Genomic DNA, 17,450 nt, shown 5'->3' on the forward strand with positions numbered 1-17,450 from the left:
AATCTGAATACTTTCTGAATGCAATATATATATATATATATATATATATAACATTAGGTCTGTCAAATTAAAATTCGAATATTTGTCAAATTTAAGAAAAATACACACATTCAAATGCTAAATCTGCTCATTTGAATTTGGATGTGTGCCAAGCACTGGTGATCTTTTCACATTCTTGCACTAAAAAGGCTAGATGAAGTTCAACAAAATAGTTTAACAGAAACAAGATGTTTTGAAACACATTTTAAAGTACTTTTTAACTTGTCACCGCATCTAAAAAACACTGCTCCTGCACGAGATGCTGAATAAACAAAAACAAACCTTCGTCTAGCGTGTTTACATAGAAAAACAAATGGTAAACAGGATGGTTGCAAAAGCGTTCGGTGTGAACAGCCCCTTACAGTAGGTGGAGGTCTTTGTCCATTGTGTCTTGCTCTCTTATCAGCATTTCTCAGATTAAGTAATGGGTTTGTCTGTAAAGGAGTTTAAATTGGAAATGTGTGTCTGGATATCCTTGCGTTCTGTTCCTTTGTTGTGTTCCGTCTGTTTGAACAGCCCCTGACCAGGGATCATGAACTGCTTTGCCACTGAGTTCAGCTGAATACCACTGTTCTCTGTGAATAATTCTACCTTACATACAGCTGTAATTAATCAAAAACATTGTGGTATATCGCTGTTATTATTAAGTCTGTGGTAGTAAGTTTGGACAGTTATTGATAAACTCATGAGTTCCCATGGCTTTATAATATATATATATTATAAAGCCATGGGAATTGGTTTATCAATAACTTTCCAAACCACATGTAAAACCCTGCCAAATTTAGGCTTATAGTATTTCAAGGAATTATTTATTTATTTGTTTTTTTATATATGAATGTGGTTTGTTATGAATCACATTGACCCATTCTTGGGAAAACAATACCTGTAAATCATGAGTCCTAAATTGTTATTATGGTAAAATCTATCAAAATTATGATAGCTGAAATGTTCTAAGAGTTTGTGTTTAACTGACATTTTGAACCAGGTGTGGCGGGGTGAGCAAGAGACAGACACAGTGGGTGTGGCATCAAGCCTCGGAGAGGCATTTATTGGAAACAATAATAAACGTAAAGTGTCCAAGTGGGAATAGAGTTCATAATAAAAGGGGGAATCTGGCATCCTCGCGGTGAACGAGGCTCCGTGAAAGGGGAGGGGTAGTGTCCATAGGAAAGCCCAGGCACGGGCTGAGTCAGTTGGCCGTTCACGCTCCCCTCCAAAGTCCACGGTGTGTGAGGCGGCGGCGGCATCACTGGTGGCCTGTCTTCCCAGGCCCGCGGCAAGCGTCATGGGAAGGCGGCCCGGCATCTAGCCTGTCGGCCGCAACGTGAGCTGTTCACCCCTGGCTACTCATTACGGCGTCCGGGGGTCTGAAGAACGGGTCCGGAAGTGCGTCCGTTCCTCCGATCGCTCCCAGCTCTGGTCCTGGGTGTGCGAGGATGCCAGTGTGTGCACACATGGAGATTTGAAGCCGGCTCCCTGAGAAGAAGTGCACACTGCGTTTTAAAGACAGCGGTGATGAAGCATTATTCACATCGGGTGTGCTTCGTTCTCCGCTGACCAATTGATTGAAATTATGCACCTCTTCTCGCTCTCCCACCCAACTCCCTTCATGAGCCTGGCTGAAGGGCGGCCCTAAGAGGTGGGGCGACGATGACGAGGGGTAAATTAAAGCATAGATCAGAGGATTCAGACCTGCATTAATATATTGCATCCATATAGAATATAGGCTGTAATGGAAGTCATTTCTGTGTTGTCTATTAAAGACAAAATAAAGTATGGAATCCAGCAAAACAGATAAACTGTCACAATAATTCCTAATATTAGAGCAGCCTTGCTTTCAGATTTCATCCTCCTTGAACCTTCAGTTACATATTTTCCAGCTTTCACTTGAGAGTTTATAACTTTCACTTGCCTTTGTGCAGCATAAAATATCCTCAAATATAAAGTTATGATAATGGTACAAGGGAAACAAGAAAGACATGAACATATCTGTGATTTTCCAGGCAAAATTAAGCATACGTGTACATGCTCCATAACAAATTTTTTGTTTGACATGCTGATATTGAGAACAATTGAAAATATAGCTTCAAGCAGCGATGACGGCTCAAGCACCGAGGGTCCATTTCCACCGGGTGGCTTTCGGGAAACAATGCAAGGTGGACACATGCATTTGGCATTTGACATTATTCTAAACAATTTTGAAGCAATTTGGGTAAATATAAGAGGACTATTTTAAAGGCTGTTGTAAGAGCCACACTTCCTGCTGCCAGGTGGTGGCACTATGGCCATGACCCAAAATAGTCACATCCATGTGATTAGTCCCCAAGACTAAACATACATCTAAATTTTAATCTAATTCACACATTGCGCACAGAAGATAGGAGACACTTCCTGTTTCCCATTTATCGCCATTAATTTAATGCATTGCCATGGCAACACCATTCGATATATCAAAAATATGTTCACAATTTAGCATCTTCAATGTCTTGGCATAATGCTGTCTAAATGTATTGACAGACTCATGTATTTCCTAGGAGGAATATTTAAAAGTTCAAAGATTGCAATATTAAAAAAATCCAAAATGGCTGACTTCCTGTTGGGTGGAGACAATAACTATAATTATGAAAGTTGTCTGGCATGATAAGAACTATATATGTACCAATTTTTGTGACTGTAGGTGAAAATGGGGGTGCTACAGAGGCCATCTTACACACCCATTTTAAAGGGGTTGCTACAGAGCCCCACTTACATGCCCATATGTTTTGCCCAGCCCTAATGGCCAACGACTCTAAAGTCTGTGCAAAATTTCATGACATTTTAAGCATGCCAGGTGCCTCAAAAACACCCAAGTGCAGGAAGAAAGGAATAATAACAATTAATGTGTTACCATGGCAACATTATTTAAGATATCATATATCCCTTGACAATTATACATCAGCAGTGTCTTGACATTATTCTAAAGAATTTTGAAGCAATTCATTTAAACAAAAGACAGCTATTTCAAAGTCCGTTGAAAGTGCCGTACTTCCTGCTGCTAGTTGGTGGTGCTATGACCGTGACCCATAATAGCCACATCCATGTGATCAGCCCCCATTACCAAACATACAGCTAAATTTTCATCAAAATCACACAATGCACACAGAAGATATAAGGCACTTCCTGTTTCCCATTTTTTGCCATAAATGTATTGCTTTGCCATGGTGACACCGTTCAAATATAAAAAATCCATTTGCAATTTAGCATCTACAGTGTCTTGGCATGATGTTGCACAAATTTGGAGCCAGTCACATGAATTTCCTAGGAGGAGTATTTAAAAGTTCAGAGCCTGCAATTTTCAGAAAATCCAAAATATCCGACTTCCTGTTGGGCATGCTAATGTCTGTAAGTATGAAAGTTGTTCGATTTTATGAGAACTATATATGTACCAATTTTGGTGACTGTAGGTGAAAATGGGGGTGTTACAGAGCCCCCCTTACATGCCCATTTTCAAGGGGGCGCTACAGAGCCCCCCCTGCTATAAACACAACTACTTTCAGTGCTTGAGCCCTAATAATAATAATAATACAAACATTAATCCTTAGAAGAACAATAGGGTCTCAGCACTTTCAATGCTTGGGCCCTAATTATAATCCTTAGAAGAACAATAGGGCTGCTGCATTTTCATTGCTTGGGCCCTAATAATAATAATCCTTACAAAAACAATAGGGCCTCTGCACTTTCAGTGCTTGGGCCCTAATAAAAATGCTTAGAAGAACAATAGGGTCTCTGCACTTTCAGTGTTTGGGCACTGATTATATAAGAAAAAGAGCAAAGCTAGCAATACATACAATAATTAAGGTTCTAGTTGTGTTTATTGTCTGTGGGTATAGTAACGGTTAACACATAGCCACATAACGGTCAAGAGAAGTTAAAACTAAATTACTGAGAGATGCTGAGAAGCATAGCCCAAAGATTGTTGAAAAACACTACAAAAAGTGTTTCCAAAATACCAACATGTCTCAAACAGTCTGATGGCCTCTAGTGTATTTTGTTACTTTCCTTTCCTTTGCTTTCTTCCTGTGAAAAGATCCCTTCCTCCTCCCTTGTGCTGCTTTTTGCAAAATTACAGAGAATAATTTTACTGTCATTGACCAGGTGTAAAGTTAATCTCTGGGCTGTTCTGTCATTGGGATCTGATGTGATACCCAACATCTTTATTCATTTATTAATGATCCTTTTAGTTTCAGTTATTATGTCATCACTGCATTGCAGCTGTTTAGGTAGCCTTGAAAGTCACCTGACTTCATTACCTCTGGCCTTCATTCAGATGGCCTTCAATGGGAAGATTTTAATGGAGTGTAAAAGTGGAATCATGTATGCAGATATTTCCTGTAAAGGCATATGAACCAATCTGTGCTTCAAGAATACATTATCAGATCACCTGTGTTCTCAGTGCTGCTGCATGAACAAGGTGCTCATGATTTCTAGCAGGGGTCTGTAAGATTTTTGACAAAAACCGCTTTTCCACTATCAGGCCGAACTGTTCTGAGCATGGTACGGAACAGTTGCAGTAGCATTTCCACTTAAGCACAGTTCGCCACGACATGATTTATAAACCATTTCCAGCACGGAATTCTCGGCACGGTTAGCTAATCGTACTCAGACATGCTCAACTGTGCTGATGGAATGGCTTTAGTACGTGCTGACTCACGATTATACATTTGCCAATGCCAAGGTAACTTATAGCCTTTATAGTTGTTTCTAGCTTGCAAATTTTGCTATTATTTGGTTAAAGTTAATAAAAGTTAATTAAAATATTGTATGTTTAATGTATCTTCATGATTTTAGGATGATGGTTTAACTAGTATTGTTGCCTACATTTATTATTCTACATGCCTTTTTGTCAGGGAATTGAACTGCTCATTAAAACTCAAAATGTATCAATGCATTCTCATATACTATTTTCATATAATACTTACATTAAAATTAGTCAATAAATAAACTTTTTAAGCTAGTTTGGGAACTTTTACCTTTGTGTGTTCTTGTCCGGTGGCATACACTTTCCCTCAGCAGATGATGGTAAACCTCTCAACTTATTCTCTTGGCTTTCCTTTTTGCATCATTTGGGCTATGTCTTTCCTGTATATTAGCAGGGTAAAACCAAGGGAAAAAAGCAGTCTAAAAACTGGAACATGCAGTCATCCTTCATTGTGCACTTGCTCCAATCTTTACCTCTCACACCGTCAGCAAAAGACGGATCTGTTATGCATATTTTACTGATTTCACTGCACCACAGTGGAAAAAGAAAGCATAACCATGTCAACTGGTCCAGATCAGCACGGAATGGTATGGTTTTGCGACAAGCTCTGTTTGACCTGATGGTTGAAAAGCGGCTATTGTGCTGTGTGGCCATAACTGATTCGCACATCAGTAGGTCACGCAAGTAAACGGATCTGCTCTAAGCTGTCCAGTGGGTCATGCTGCATGGTTCAGTTGGGTTTTGTTGTGTCGTCACACTTTTTGAGTGCTTGACCTTCTCATATAACTCAAAACTAAATAAAACTGCCTATACCGTATAAGCAAAGGAAGGATTACTGCAAGTTGTGCAGGTTCATGGAATTTCATAATTTCTGAAATGAATAAATAAAGCATTTAATATTCCTCTCTCTCTGTTATCGCTCAGTGTCAATGATATCCCTTCTTTTTGCCAGTGGTAAGTTTTTAAGGAATAACTTTAATCTTTAATATAGCCTGGGGTTAAAACCATTTAATCAACCAGGGTTTTCATTTTAGTATGTGTGATTGAACAAAGATCAATCAAATTCTTTACCATTAGGCTACAACATTAGGCTACATTAGTGATACTTTGATGTAAATGCAATGGGCTTTGCAAATGACAGCATGGGCCTTTGATTTGTTATAGATGCAGTGACAAGTGTGTTAGTTGTTTATTTTCTCCTATCAGACAGAAATGAACCATCTGAGAAATAAATAACAGTAAACTCTGAAGTCCAATTATAGACGTTATGCTTTGTTATTTAGGAAATATGCACCTGAGGGTCCTGTTAACACCTATGCAGCATGCACAGATGATCCTCCAATGAACCGTTCATTAAAGGTGTGAAACAAACACAGGCAAACACACACAATACACTAATGCAATAACTGCTGATTTTTACATACTGCTTTATTTTTATGTCTTTTGAAGAACACATAATTTAATACATTAATTTATACATCCATTAATCCAAAGGTCAAATGCAATGCAACATTCTCAAGGAACAGCAAACCAGTTGACTGATGTCCTAACAGACATCACATCAACAACTGTCTGAGCTTGGCATTCCTGTTTGCTTTAAAGCCATGGGTGCTGAAGAAGTCAAGTGTATTGTGCCTCAATGACTACAAGCCTGTGGCACTCACACTTTATGAAGTGGTTCAAGAGACTAACATTAGCCATGCTATGTCCACATTGTCCTCCTGTTAAAATCGCTCATCTGATAATACTATATCCTACGCCCCATATCAGTGAGGACACTCCAATCAGTTCATTGACTTCAGTTCTGCGCTCAATATGATAATTCTTGAGAATTTAACAGAGAACCTGAACTCTGTAACTTGATCCTGGACTTGCTGATTTGGAGGCCTCAGACAGTTTGGCTAGATGGCATCTTGTCCAGCACCATCTCATTGAGCACTGAAGCCCCTGTATCCCCATGTCTCTACTTAGTACAAACCACATCAAGTTTACAGATACAACATGGTGGTGAAACTCAGCAAAAATTAGAAGTCATGTAATAGAGAGGAGGTGGATTAACTAGTTTTATGGATGCTCTTCTTTATACATTACTAAATACAGTATATTAAAAATATTATGAAGCAAAGTAGATCATCTAATTGTGCAATTTACTTACTGGCCATTTCGTTTCTTCAAATACGTGCAGATTTAATTCAAATGCCTGGATTAAGTTGACTGAGGCTATGTTAAAAATGAAAATACTAGCTTACTACTTAATGAATACTAATTACACATTCTATCACATACAACTTTTTTAAAATACTATCTTACACAATATTCATTATTCCACAATAAAAGTTTTTTATGCATACTGAAAATCTGTAAACTGTGCACATCAAAGATGCTATATTTTGCAGCAATAGCAAGATTACTTTGGTAGGATGGTGTTCCGAACATAGCCTGAGATAACTGTCCATTCCTGTGTTGATTGGCACATAATATCGATACTCAAAACCATTCTCAGCAGTGTAGCGATTGGTTGGTGACAAAAACAGACCAATGTGATGACATCATAAACTGTATTACTGTACATTGCACATCATCAAATTCATCACTGAATGTTTTTAATATTTAAATAGTGGGTGGATTTAATGCTGTATAATCAAACCTCATATTGAATGAGATAATCTGTATTTTCAGTAGATATAAAAATCAAGTCAGTCAAGGAAGGCAGAAAGCCAAACTTTGAACCTAGTACCACATCATTGAAAGTGGTCTTTTGATGAAGCATGTGGAGTGAAATACATGGTCATACTACATATGGGATATAATCAACTGTGAAAATGTTTGAGAGGATCATCATGGAGGACAACACACGAGAAATACAGTACTGCTTTCCGAACAACAATTTGTCATGTATCAGAGAAGTCAAACCTGAAGTGGAGTACATCATTTTGTACATTTTAAATGTTTCACTCTCTGTGTTCACTGTGTTTCTGAACCTGCTGGTGATCATCTCCATCTCTCACTTCAAGAAGCTCCACACTCCAACCAACCTGCTCATTCTCTCTCTGGCTGTTGCTGATCTGATTGTGGGACTGATTGTTATACCACTAATGGGCATCAGATTCATAGAATCATGCTGGTACTTTGGAGAGGCCTTTTGTCTTGTATTTTCATTTCTTGTTTTTACGGTTGTTCAAGCTTCTCTTGGTAATTTAGTTTTTATATCTGTAGATCGTTACATTGCTGTGACAGACCCTTTGAGGTACACTGTAAGAGTCACAAATAATAAAGTTATTTTTTGTTTAATTATAAACTGGCTATCTTCAACCACATATTCTGTCATTATTTTTTGTGATGCTTTGTTCTATCCAGAGACACAAGACAGATGTTACGGAGAATGTACAGTTACTTTCAAGTATGAATATGCCATCACAGACCTCATTGTCACTTTAGTTGCCCCCTGTTCTGTAATCATGTCTTTATATGTGAAAATCTTCTGTGTTGCGAAATATCAGGCCAAGTTTGTAAATTCTGTTACTGGAGCCAGCAGGTCACAAAGAAAAGCAGCAAAAACTTTGGGGATTGTGGTAGTGGTTTACTTTATGTGTTGGATACCGTACTACATTGTGATCCTATTGGAAGGATACCAGTCAACAGAATCGGTTGAATTTAATATAACATGTTGGATTGTGTACATTAATTCCTGTATGAATCCTCTCATTTATGCACTATTTTATAGATGGTTTAGAATATCAGCTAAACACATTCTGACTCTAAAAATATTTAAACCATCATCAGAATACTTAAATCTGTTTCCAGAGGAAAACTGATCAGTTTATAATTAAAATAAAATGTTATGAAATTCTGTCCATTTGGTTAATCAGCAAACAAAGTGTCACCACTTGGAAAACTCGTTTTCATTTGCAGTCACTCTTTAAGCATGTTTGCCATTTGACCATTTTTGTTCACTGTTGTTCAGAACATATTCTGGTGAATCCGTCATGGTTCATCTAGGGCATGAATAACCAATTATTTCTTTAAAACTAATGTAAATTACATATATGCATTTACAATATGTAATTACAATAATGCAACAAATGTTGGCTTTATGCTCCCACAAGGTCCTTAGAAGCAAAGATTAATTTGGCTTTATGAAGTTTACTGTGTGGTATTGTTAGTCTTAACAACTGCATTCTTAGGATTGAAAACATTGTTTTTTGGTAAATGCCATCAAAATGTATTAATTTGATAATTTTTTCTGAAGAGATATAGGGCAGTTTAGATAGGCAGAACAATGCAAAAGTGGCAAAAACAAAAAAAACAAAAAAACACATTCTGTAGATTTACAGCGGAGCACTAATAAAAGCTTTGTGTTCACAACCATAACATTTTTATGGTACCACAACCCTTTTAAATATACATTTATCGAAACAGTATTAAATATACAGTATATAGAAACAAAAATGCAACGAGTGCTACTTGGGTATAAAGTCCATATCTGCTGGTGCTCTTTAGAAAAGGGATATATCCAAGGCACTCAGACTTAAGTATAAAATTTTAAAAAGCCTTTGTAAAACCATGGCCAGAATAATTAAAAACCCCGAACCAATGCGTTGCGGCTAGAAAGGGAATCTTTTTGGACCTATACATTAAAAGCTACTCAATTCCCAGTTTTAAATGGAGAATTAGATTTTTCAACATACTTGTAAATGGTTTGGTTGTATTTTAGTATGTTACTTATAATATTTATATTGAGCTGTACTTGTATATATTGTGATGTTTACCGATTCTTTGGAAATTGCTGACTTGCGTATTTTTATGTATCTATTTCCCTTTCATGGATTTTTGTTGGTGCTGATGTTAGCCATTTTGTGTGTTGCTTCTCAAGTGTTGTATTTCCTGCTTGGAAGGTGTCACTGTCAGATGATTGTGTCATGTGGTCCTATTATGTGACAATTTCACATGACACAAATTAGTCACATTATTTAAGGACTCAGTGTTTTTTTTCTCCCACGCCCTGATGAAGGCTTTCTAGCCGCAACGTGTATGTTTGTGGTTTTCAATTATTCTGGCCATGGTTTATTAAAGGCTTAAGTCTGAGTGCCTTGGATATATCCTTTTTTCAATAGTATTAAATATAATTTTTGAATGATAATTAGGCTATAGACTTTTGAACACCTTTAGGCAGTGGAGCAACAAGTTATCTGGGCCCCTGTCTTCATATATTGCTAAATACATCCGTGGTGTGATGCATACCATATCTCCTAATCATGCTATTTCTTCAAATGCCTTTGCAGATTTAATTGGAATATCTGGATTGAGGTGTCTGAGGCTTTGTTCAGATTGGAATACTTGCTTGCTCAGGGGTTTTTTCTGAGAGATTATTTAATATGAAACAATAAATGTTTCATTCAGTTACCTGTGATAAATTTGAGTAAGTGTGATGATGTACTTTAAAAAACCTTGTGATTGACGTTGGCATTCGGCAAAGTGTTGTTCCCCTTCTGTCACTCACTCGAATTTGTGTCGATGTAGTGACACTAGGGGTCGCTCTTGAGAGCCCCGAACACCTCTATTCTTTTGAGGAAAGGCCAATGAGAATTGGCGAGTGGAATTTGCATGCCACTCCCCCGGACATACGGGTATAAAAGGAGAAGGAATGCCCACTCTCATTCAGATTTTTTCTTCTGGGCCAAGCGGTTGTACTATCAGCGAGCTGAATACTACTGCTGTTCCATTCACCTCTTAAGAAGCGTATGGTGTTGGATATACGGCGCATTTCCAGCGGCTTTCTCTCCTTCTGCATGACGAGTGCAGATTTCGCCCCTGGGCGCTTCGACAGCACTAAAAGTGTGTATATTCCTGCTAAAGAGTATATTTTCAATATTAGAGCACACACATTGATGTTGAATGTCTTTTTAAAGATGCGCAAATATGCGTTCCCCCAGTGAGCCTACTTGCACAGACCCTGTGCAAGGTCAGGGAGGACGAGGAACGAGTCACCCTCGTGGCTCCATATTGGCCCACCCAGACTTGGTTCTCGGACCTCACGCTCCTCACGACAGGATCTCCCTGGCAGATTCCCCTGAGGAAGGACCTTCTTTCTCAGGGACGGGGCACCATCTGGCGCCCGCGCCCAGACCTCTGGAACCTCCACGTCTGGCCCTTGGACGGGATGTGGAAGACCTAAGTGGCCTACCACCAGCAGTGGTAGACACGATCACTCAGGCCAGAGCTCCCTCTACGAGGCAGCTTGATGCCCTGAAGTGGCGCTTGTTCGCAAATTGGTGTTCTTCCCGAGCCGAAGACCCCCAGAGATGTGCAGTCGGGTCAGTGCTTTCCTTCCTGCAGGAGAGGCTGGAGGGGTGGCTGTCCCCCTCCACCTTGAAGGTATATATAGCCGCTATAGCAGCCCACCACGACGCAGTGGACGGTAAGTCCCTAGGGAAGCACTACTTGATCATCAGGTTCCTCAGAGGTGCCTGGAGGCTAAATCTTCCCAGGCCACACCTCTTCCCCTCATGGGATCTCTCCGCAGTCCTTCTGGGCCTTCGCGAAGCCCCCTCTCCTTGAAGACGGCCCTCCTGATTGCGCTCACCTCCATCAAGAGGGTTGGGGACCTGCAAGCGTTTTCTGTCAGCGAAACTTGCCTGGAGTTTGGTCCGGCATATTCTCACGTGATCCTGAGACCCCGGCCGGGCTATGTGCCTAAGGTTCCCACGACCCCCTTCAGGGATCAGGTGGTGAGCCTGCAAGCACTGCCCCGGGAGGAGGCAGACCCAACCCTGTCATTGCTGTGTCCGGTGCGTGCTTTGCGCACCTACTTGGATCGCATGCAGAGCTTTAGATGCTCAGAGCAGCTCTTTGTCTGCTTCAGCGGACAGCGGAAAGGGAACGCTGTCTCCAAACAGAGCCTTGCCCACTGGATCATGGATGCCATCGCTCTGGCATACCTGGCCCAGGCCATGCCCACCCCTTTGGGAATACAAGCACACTCTACTAGGAGTGTGGCATCCTCTTGGGCACTGGCCCATGGCACCTCTCTAGCAGACATCTGCAGCGGGCTGGGCTACACCCAATACCTTTGCGAGATTTTACAATCTCCAGGTTGAGCCGGTTTCGTCCCGTGTTTTGTCAGGTACGAACTGGTAGAGTTTGGAATAACTGGCCGGGTGTATCGCTTGCGTATAGCGCCTTTCCCCTTCCCTGAGGTGAAAGCGTGCGCTTTTACCTCCAGTCGAGTTCACGAAGTCGTGGACCCTAGATGTCCTTCCTCCCTAGCCCCGTGGCTCACGTATTCGGCGGAGGAGTTCGCAGCCAGACCCACTACGGGTACTAATATGCCCTGTACTGGGATAGGTGCTCCACAGGTACCGATTACTCAGGTAACCCCCTGTGATGTATTTTCCGTGGTACGGTCCCCCTGTCGGCAGACCCGCATCTCCCTTGGGCAGGGCCCTCTCTGCCCCCGGCCAACGTGTTTGTAGAGCTCATCCCCTTCGAGGCAGGACCTACCACCGCACCCCTTTCATGTGTGGCTGGGGAGCCCACGTGTCGTATTGCCACATGCTGACTTCCCCTTTGGGCAGGATGTGGTCTCCGTGGGGTCTTTTCCCCCTGAAAGAATAGCAATGGAAAAGAACACCTTCCCTGATGCGTATAATAGCGTGAGATGACCCCAGCCGGATCTAATACTCTGTGGAGAGAAAACATAGAGAGAAAAGGCCGTGGCTGGCACGGCCTGCTCCCATGCTAGTTTTGTCGCTTCCCCCCCTCAGGGATGTGGGGAACTACATGACGTCTTTTTGGGGCGTTGGGGGAGGTTACGTGCAGACTGATGCACCTGCTATTACGCACGCAGCAGCTTGCTTGCACCTGCATCAGCAGTTCACGTAACACGATTCACCTGTTGTGGCGTTTTTCTATAGGGACCCCTAGTGTCACTACATCGACACAACGTCGAGTGAGTGACAGAAGGGGAACATCTTGGTTACTGTCATAACCTCCATTCCCTGTTGGAGGGAATGAGACATTGCGTCCCTCTTGCCGCATCGCTGTACTAGCCGCTGAAATGGCCGGACCTTGTCTCAACTCCTCAGCACAAAACCTGAATGAGAGTGGGCATTCCTTCTCCTTTTATACCCGTATGTCCGGGGGAGTGGCATGCAAATTCCACTCGCCAATTCTCATTGGCCTTTTCTCAAAATAATTGAGGTGTTCGGGGTGACCCCTAGTGTCACTACATCGACACAACATCTCGTTCCCTCCATCAGGGAACGGAGGTTACAACAGTAACCAATATGTTCCCCTTCTGTCAAGACGTTTTCTCTTTTCCTCGTCAGTGCTGTTCAGAATGCTGGGGACAATCTGGGCCAGGGCTCTTCAACTACTTTTTTGCGGGGGGGGGATTATCCAGATAATCTTGAAGGGGACTAAAAATACTTTTATGTATTTATCTTAGCTAGCACTTCCAACAAAACTAAACACCCTTATTAGAATAGTCAAGGATATTTTCAGTTAACATTTTTAAAAGTTTGGCTATATATTTCTTCTAAAGATCTGGCTAAAGAACAAAAATGACTTCACTCCCTCAACTAACAAATAAGTTTTGATCAACTTAAAAAAAAAACAAAAAAAAAACATAATGGTCATTTTAACATTTTAGAAAGACATTTAGATATGAAAAAGCCCATATATTTTCACAATATCAGCCCACATTAGAAAACAATCTAGCCTAATATATGAGTGTCATTTGACATAAGAATACATTTAAAGAGAAAATGTCTATTCCTCCTTTTTCTCTATTATGTCCTCCTATTCAGTAAGGGAAATTTTTGTCCTGAAATTTTTTTTTATTTGCACACAGGAGCCAGATATTTGTGCAAATAGTCATTGGTAAAAGAAGAACAAACTTCAGGATTGAGAAGGCTCACAAGCACAGTTAGGACATATGCGTGCATGCAGGTTCAGTGGCACTTTAAGCTAGCACTTTTTACGCAAATGCAGACCCTGAACAAATGAGACACGCCCATTTAACACTTCAAGAATAATGAATAAAAGCAAACTTTTCTTAACATTTTCCTCTTCTAATTTAGGTGTTAATCATCGATTTAACATTTGTTTTCTAAGATGTACATTTGAGCTGACACCACTTCTGTAACAACTGCAGTGATAGTATATATTTTTTTTTATATCTGTAGATTTGACCACACTCCAAGCTAAGCTATTTGCATAAATATACTGGTGGCCAGAAGTTTGGAATAATGTACAGAATTTGCTGTTTAGGAAGGAAATTATATCAAATACTGTTGAAAGCTATTTGGTTCATTAAATCAAGCTTAACATTGTCTTTGTTTTTGAGTTGCCACAGTATGCAATAAACTGGCTTGTCTTAAGGTCAATATTAGGTCAAAAATGGCAAAAAAGAAACAGCTTTCTCTAGAAACTCGTCAGTCAATCATTGTTTTGAGGAATGAAGGTGCTCTGGTGTTGCTGCCTGCAAGGCGATATTATCAGAATCAGTCAGACTGAGGGCCAGATAAAGATGACTGGCTGGCCGTATTTGTCCCACGAGCCGCCAATTGACTAGTTCTGGTCTAAGTGTTTGGGATGTTTTACTTCCTCCATAGTGCTTTAAAGCAGAAAATTAACAGTAGAATTCAATTGGGTCACATACGTTTTGTGGTCTGCTTCGAGATATCAAGGTAAGTCCATTTGATTTGCAAAAGTAACCACGCATATCGAGGCAAGACTTGTTGTCGCATGCGCACCTCCTCAATACAGTCTGGCTGCAGAGACAGGATAGAGCAGAGTGGATAACTTGTGCAAGTGGTTCTGTGATGGCTCGTGCAACACTCACATACTGTTAAACCCGGTTTCAAATGCACAGCACAAGCATGCGTTTCAGATGAGTAGCATATTTAGCGATTATAAAATGCAGAACGTGAGATATAACAAAATGTATAATTTTAATTAAGTAGGTGGCCTGAAATTGGGCTTGGACGGCCACCAAAAAAAAAATTGAATGCAGGAAAACTCCTGTCACAACTTACTGAATCATAACGTTTGCACTTGTAAATGAATTTTAATAAAATGAATAGTTCCGACCATGAATTCTGATTGGATTAACTGTATTTAAAGCCATTGTGAAATGATCAAAAACTCCCCCTAGCATAGTAGATTCTGGGGCGAATTCACAAAACAGTTGTGCCACTTTTGTGCATGGTATTTCAGCACAAAAGCCTGTGTCTTATTCACTAACTACCCGCAATCTAGTTTAACCAGGTGCAATCAGCACTGAAATTGTGCTGCATCTTGAGTATTTAAATTAAGTCATTGTCATTCCTTTTCAAGCAAACATTCCTCTTTTCTTTCTTTCTTTTTTTGTTCTTTTTATCCCCTTTTCTCCCAATTTGGAATGCCCAATTCCCACTACTTAGTAGGTCCTCATGGTGGCGCTTTTACTCACCTCAATCCGGGTGGCAGAGGACAAGTCACAGTTGCCTCCGCTTCTGAGACCGTCAGTCCGAGCATCTCATCACGTGGCTCGTTGTGCATGACACCACGGAGACTCCGCATGTGGAGGCTCATGCTACCCTCCGCGATCCACGTACAACTTACCACTCTCCCATTGAGAGCGAGAACCACTGATCACGACCACAAGGAGGTTACCCCATGTGACTCTACCCTCCCTAGCAACCGGGCCAATTTGGTTGCTTAGGAGACCTGGCTGGAGTCACTCAGCACACCCTGGATTCGAACTCTTGACTCCAGGGGAGGTTGTCAGCGTCAATACTCGCTGAGCTACCCAGGCCCCCCAACACGCCTCTTTTCTATGTTAATTAGACATATTATAGATTGTGCTTCATAAAAAAAAAAAAACTGCCAAGCTCAATTTACATCACGCTATTTCCGTCAAATAAAAGCAGGCGGTAGAATTAATTTAATTTCAAAAAGAAGTTTGTGTACATTTTCTTTCGATCATATTAGCAGTAATTCATCAAATAATGATCAAATGGACAAGAGTGTTAGAATCTGGCATAAATCCAGATGTGCAGTGTAGTCAAGTCCACTTTCGGCATGTTTAGAAAATTATTCAGAGTCTGGATCGCAATGATGCTGTACAGTCCTGGCAGGGTGTGTCAGATCACGGTGGTCTGCAGCATCCTCCACTATAGTGCTCAGAATCGGCCCGCAAGTTCAGAATTGCATGTGCAAATTACATTTAGCAGTGGTTTTGTGTTTGTGCCATTACCTGATCTGTTTATTTCAGTGCATTGCACGCTAAACGAGCGTATACAGAAAAAAGGCTCTTTTACCGGATGCAATTCATTCTTAGTGAACTCCCCCATCTGTATTAATGCGCCAAGTTCCCATGTTGCCTAGCAGCCACAGTCAGCCTGAAGTTAGGAAAATTAACTTTATTACTTGACATAAAAATTGTTTATTCAGATTATTATTAATAATACATTGAACTGCTTATGAAAAATTTATGTCTTTCATCAAATTGCGGTTGTCGCTGTTTTATAAAAGCAATAAGCCACTCGAGTCTGTGTGTTACAGTGATTTTACCATGGGTAAAATGCCTAGAACACCCCTTACCTGTGGTAAACACATGGACTAAAGTGACTTATTACTGTAGTGAATATAGTAAGTGACACTAAGTATTTATTCCACATTCATGTTACATTGTTGTTGCTTGACTTCATCACATTGCATGCTGATTACAGAGAGTAGCGTCCAGTTATTGTAATCATCATAGTCAGATCTGTTGTATACTGCATTTTGGCAAATGTAGTAGGTAATCTGAGAATTCTTTGCACAGAAAATCTGTAAACTGCTTGTATATACTTTACAGTATACTATATACTGCAGCAATAATAAGAATAGTATGGTAGGTGTAATGTTGGTTCAAGGAGTGGAAGATAGGAGACACAGGAGTAGATACTTTAAGTCTTTTAATAATGAACGCTGGAGTGGAACAAACAATCAGATTTAACAATATTTATCGCTGGAGTGGAACAAATGCTGGAGTGGAACAAACACTGGAGTAGAACAAACTATAAAGCTAAACATCACTAAATAACGACACAACATAACACTTCAAGGACTGACAAATGAATGAACAAAACTAGAGGGTATTTAAACACAAGGAGTTAAATGAGGGAATGGAATACAGGTGCGGATGATGAAGAACAGATGGAAGTGATGAGGGCAGTGAAACATGGGAGATGTAGTCCGGAGGAAAACTTCAAAATAAGAGTCCTTGAAGAACGTGAGGGAGACAGACTGTGACAGTAGGAAAGTGTTCTGACTGTAGCCAGAGATAATTGCACATTTCTATGTTTATTGGCACATGTATATATACTAAAAACCATAATCGTGATTGGTTGGCGACAAAAACCCCCAGATGTAATTACATGAAAAATACAGTACAGTACTTTAGTAAAAATAGAAATATATTTGTGATAAGGAGGAGGGACGCATGGCCGGTGTTCTGACAATCTGTGCTCATCCATTATAAGTGCTGAGCAAGGATGTGCTACCTACATAACTATCAGATAGTGTGATATGGTGTGAAGCTATACTAAGTCCTAACCCTACCCCAAACCCTAAAACCCTAAAAGGCCGGAAGGGCAGTGCCCCCCCCTCCAGGAAGGGAGGGGAGTGTGTCATGCTGGGGGTTTCC

The 17,450-nt window shown here is 40.6% G+C and overlaps 1 protein-coding gene and 1 pseudogene across 1 annotated transcript; one reads left to right on the top strand and one right to left on the bottom strand.

Moving 5' to 3' along the window:
* Window positions 1-1,725: 1,725 nt before the first annotated feature.
* Window positions 1,726-4,230, bottom strand: LOC127432266 (trace amine-associated receptor 13c-like; annotated as a pseudogene).
* A 3,369-nt stretch (window positions 4,231-7,599) lies between these two features.
* Window positions 7,600-8,592, top strand: LOC127432230 (trace amine-associated receptor 13c-like). The gene has a single exon (XM_051683144.1). The coding sequence runs from the start codon at window positions 7,600-7,602 to the stop codon at window positions 8,590-8,592; it is 993 nt and encodes a 330-aa protein (XP_051539104.1).
* Window positions 8,593-17,450: the final 8,858 nt, after the last annotated feature.

Source organism: Myxocyprinus asiaticus, chromosome 42 (assembly GCF_019703515.2).
Source record: "Myxocyprinus asiaticus isolate MX2 ecotype Aquarium Trade chromosome 42, UBuf_Myxa_2, whole genome shotgun sequence".
In the NCBI taxonomy this organism is placed as follows: domain Eukaryota; kingdom Metazoa; phylum Chordata; class Actinopteri; order Cypriniformes; family Catostomidae; genus Myxocyprinus; species Myxocyprinus asiaticus.

Excerpts from the sequence above, each read along its gene's own strand:
- LOC127432230 (XM_051683144.1), top strand. The coding sequence starts at position 7,600 with ATGTTTGAGAGGATCATCATGGAGGACAACACACGAGAAATACAGTAC.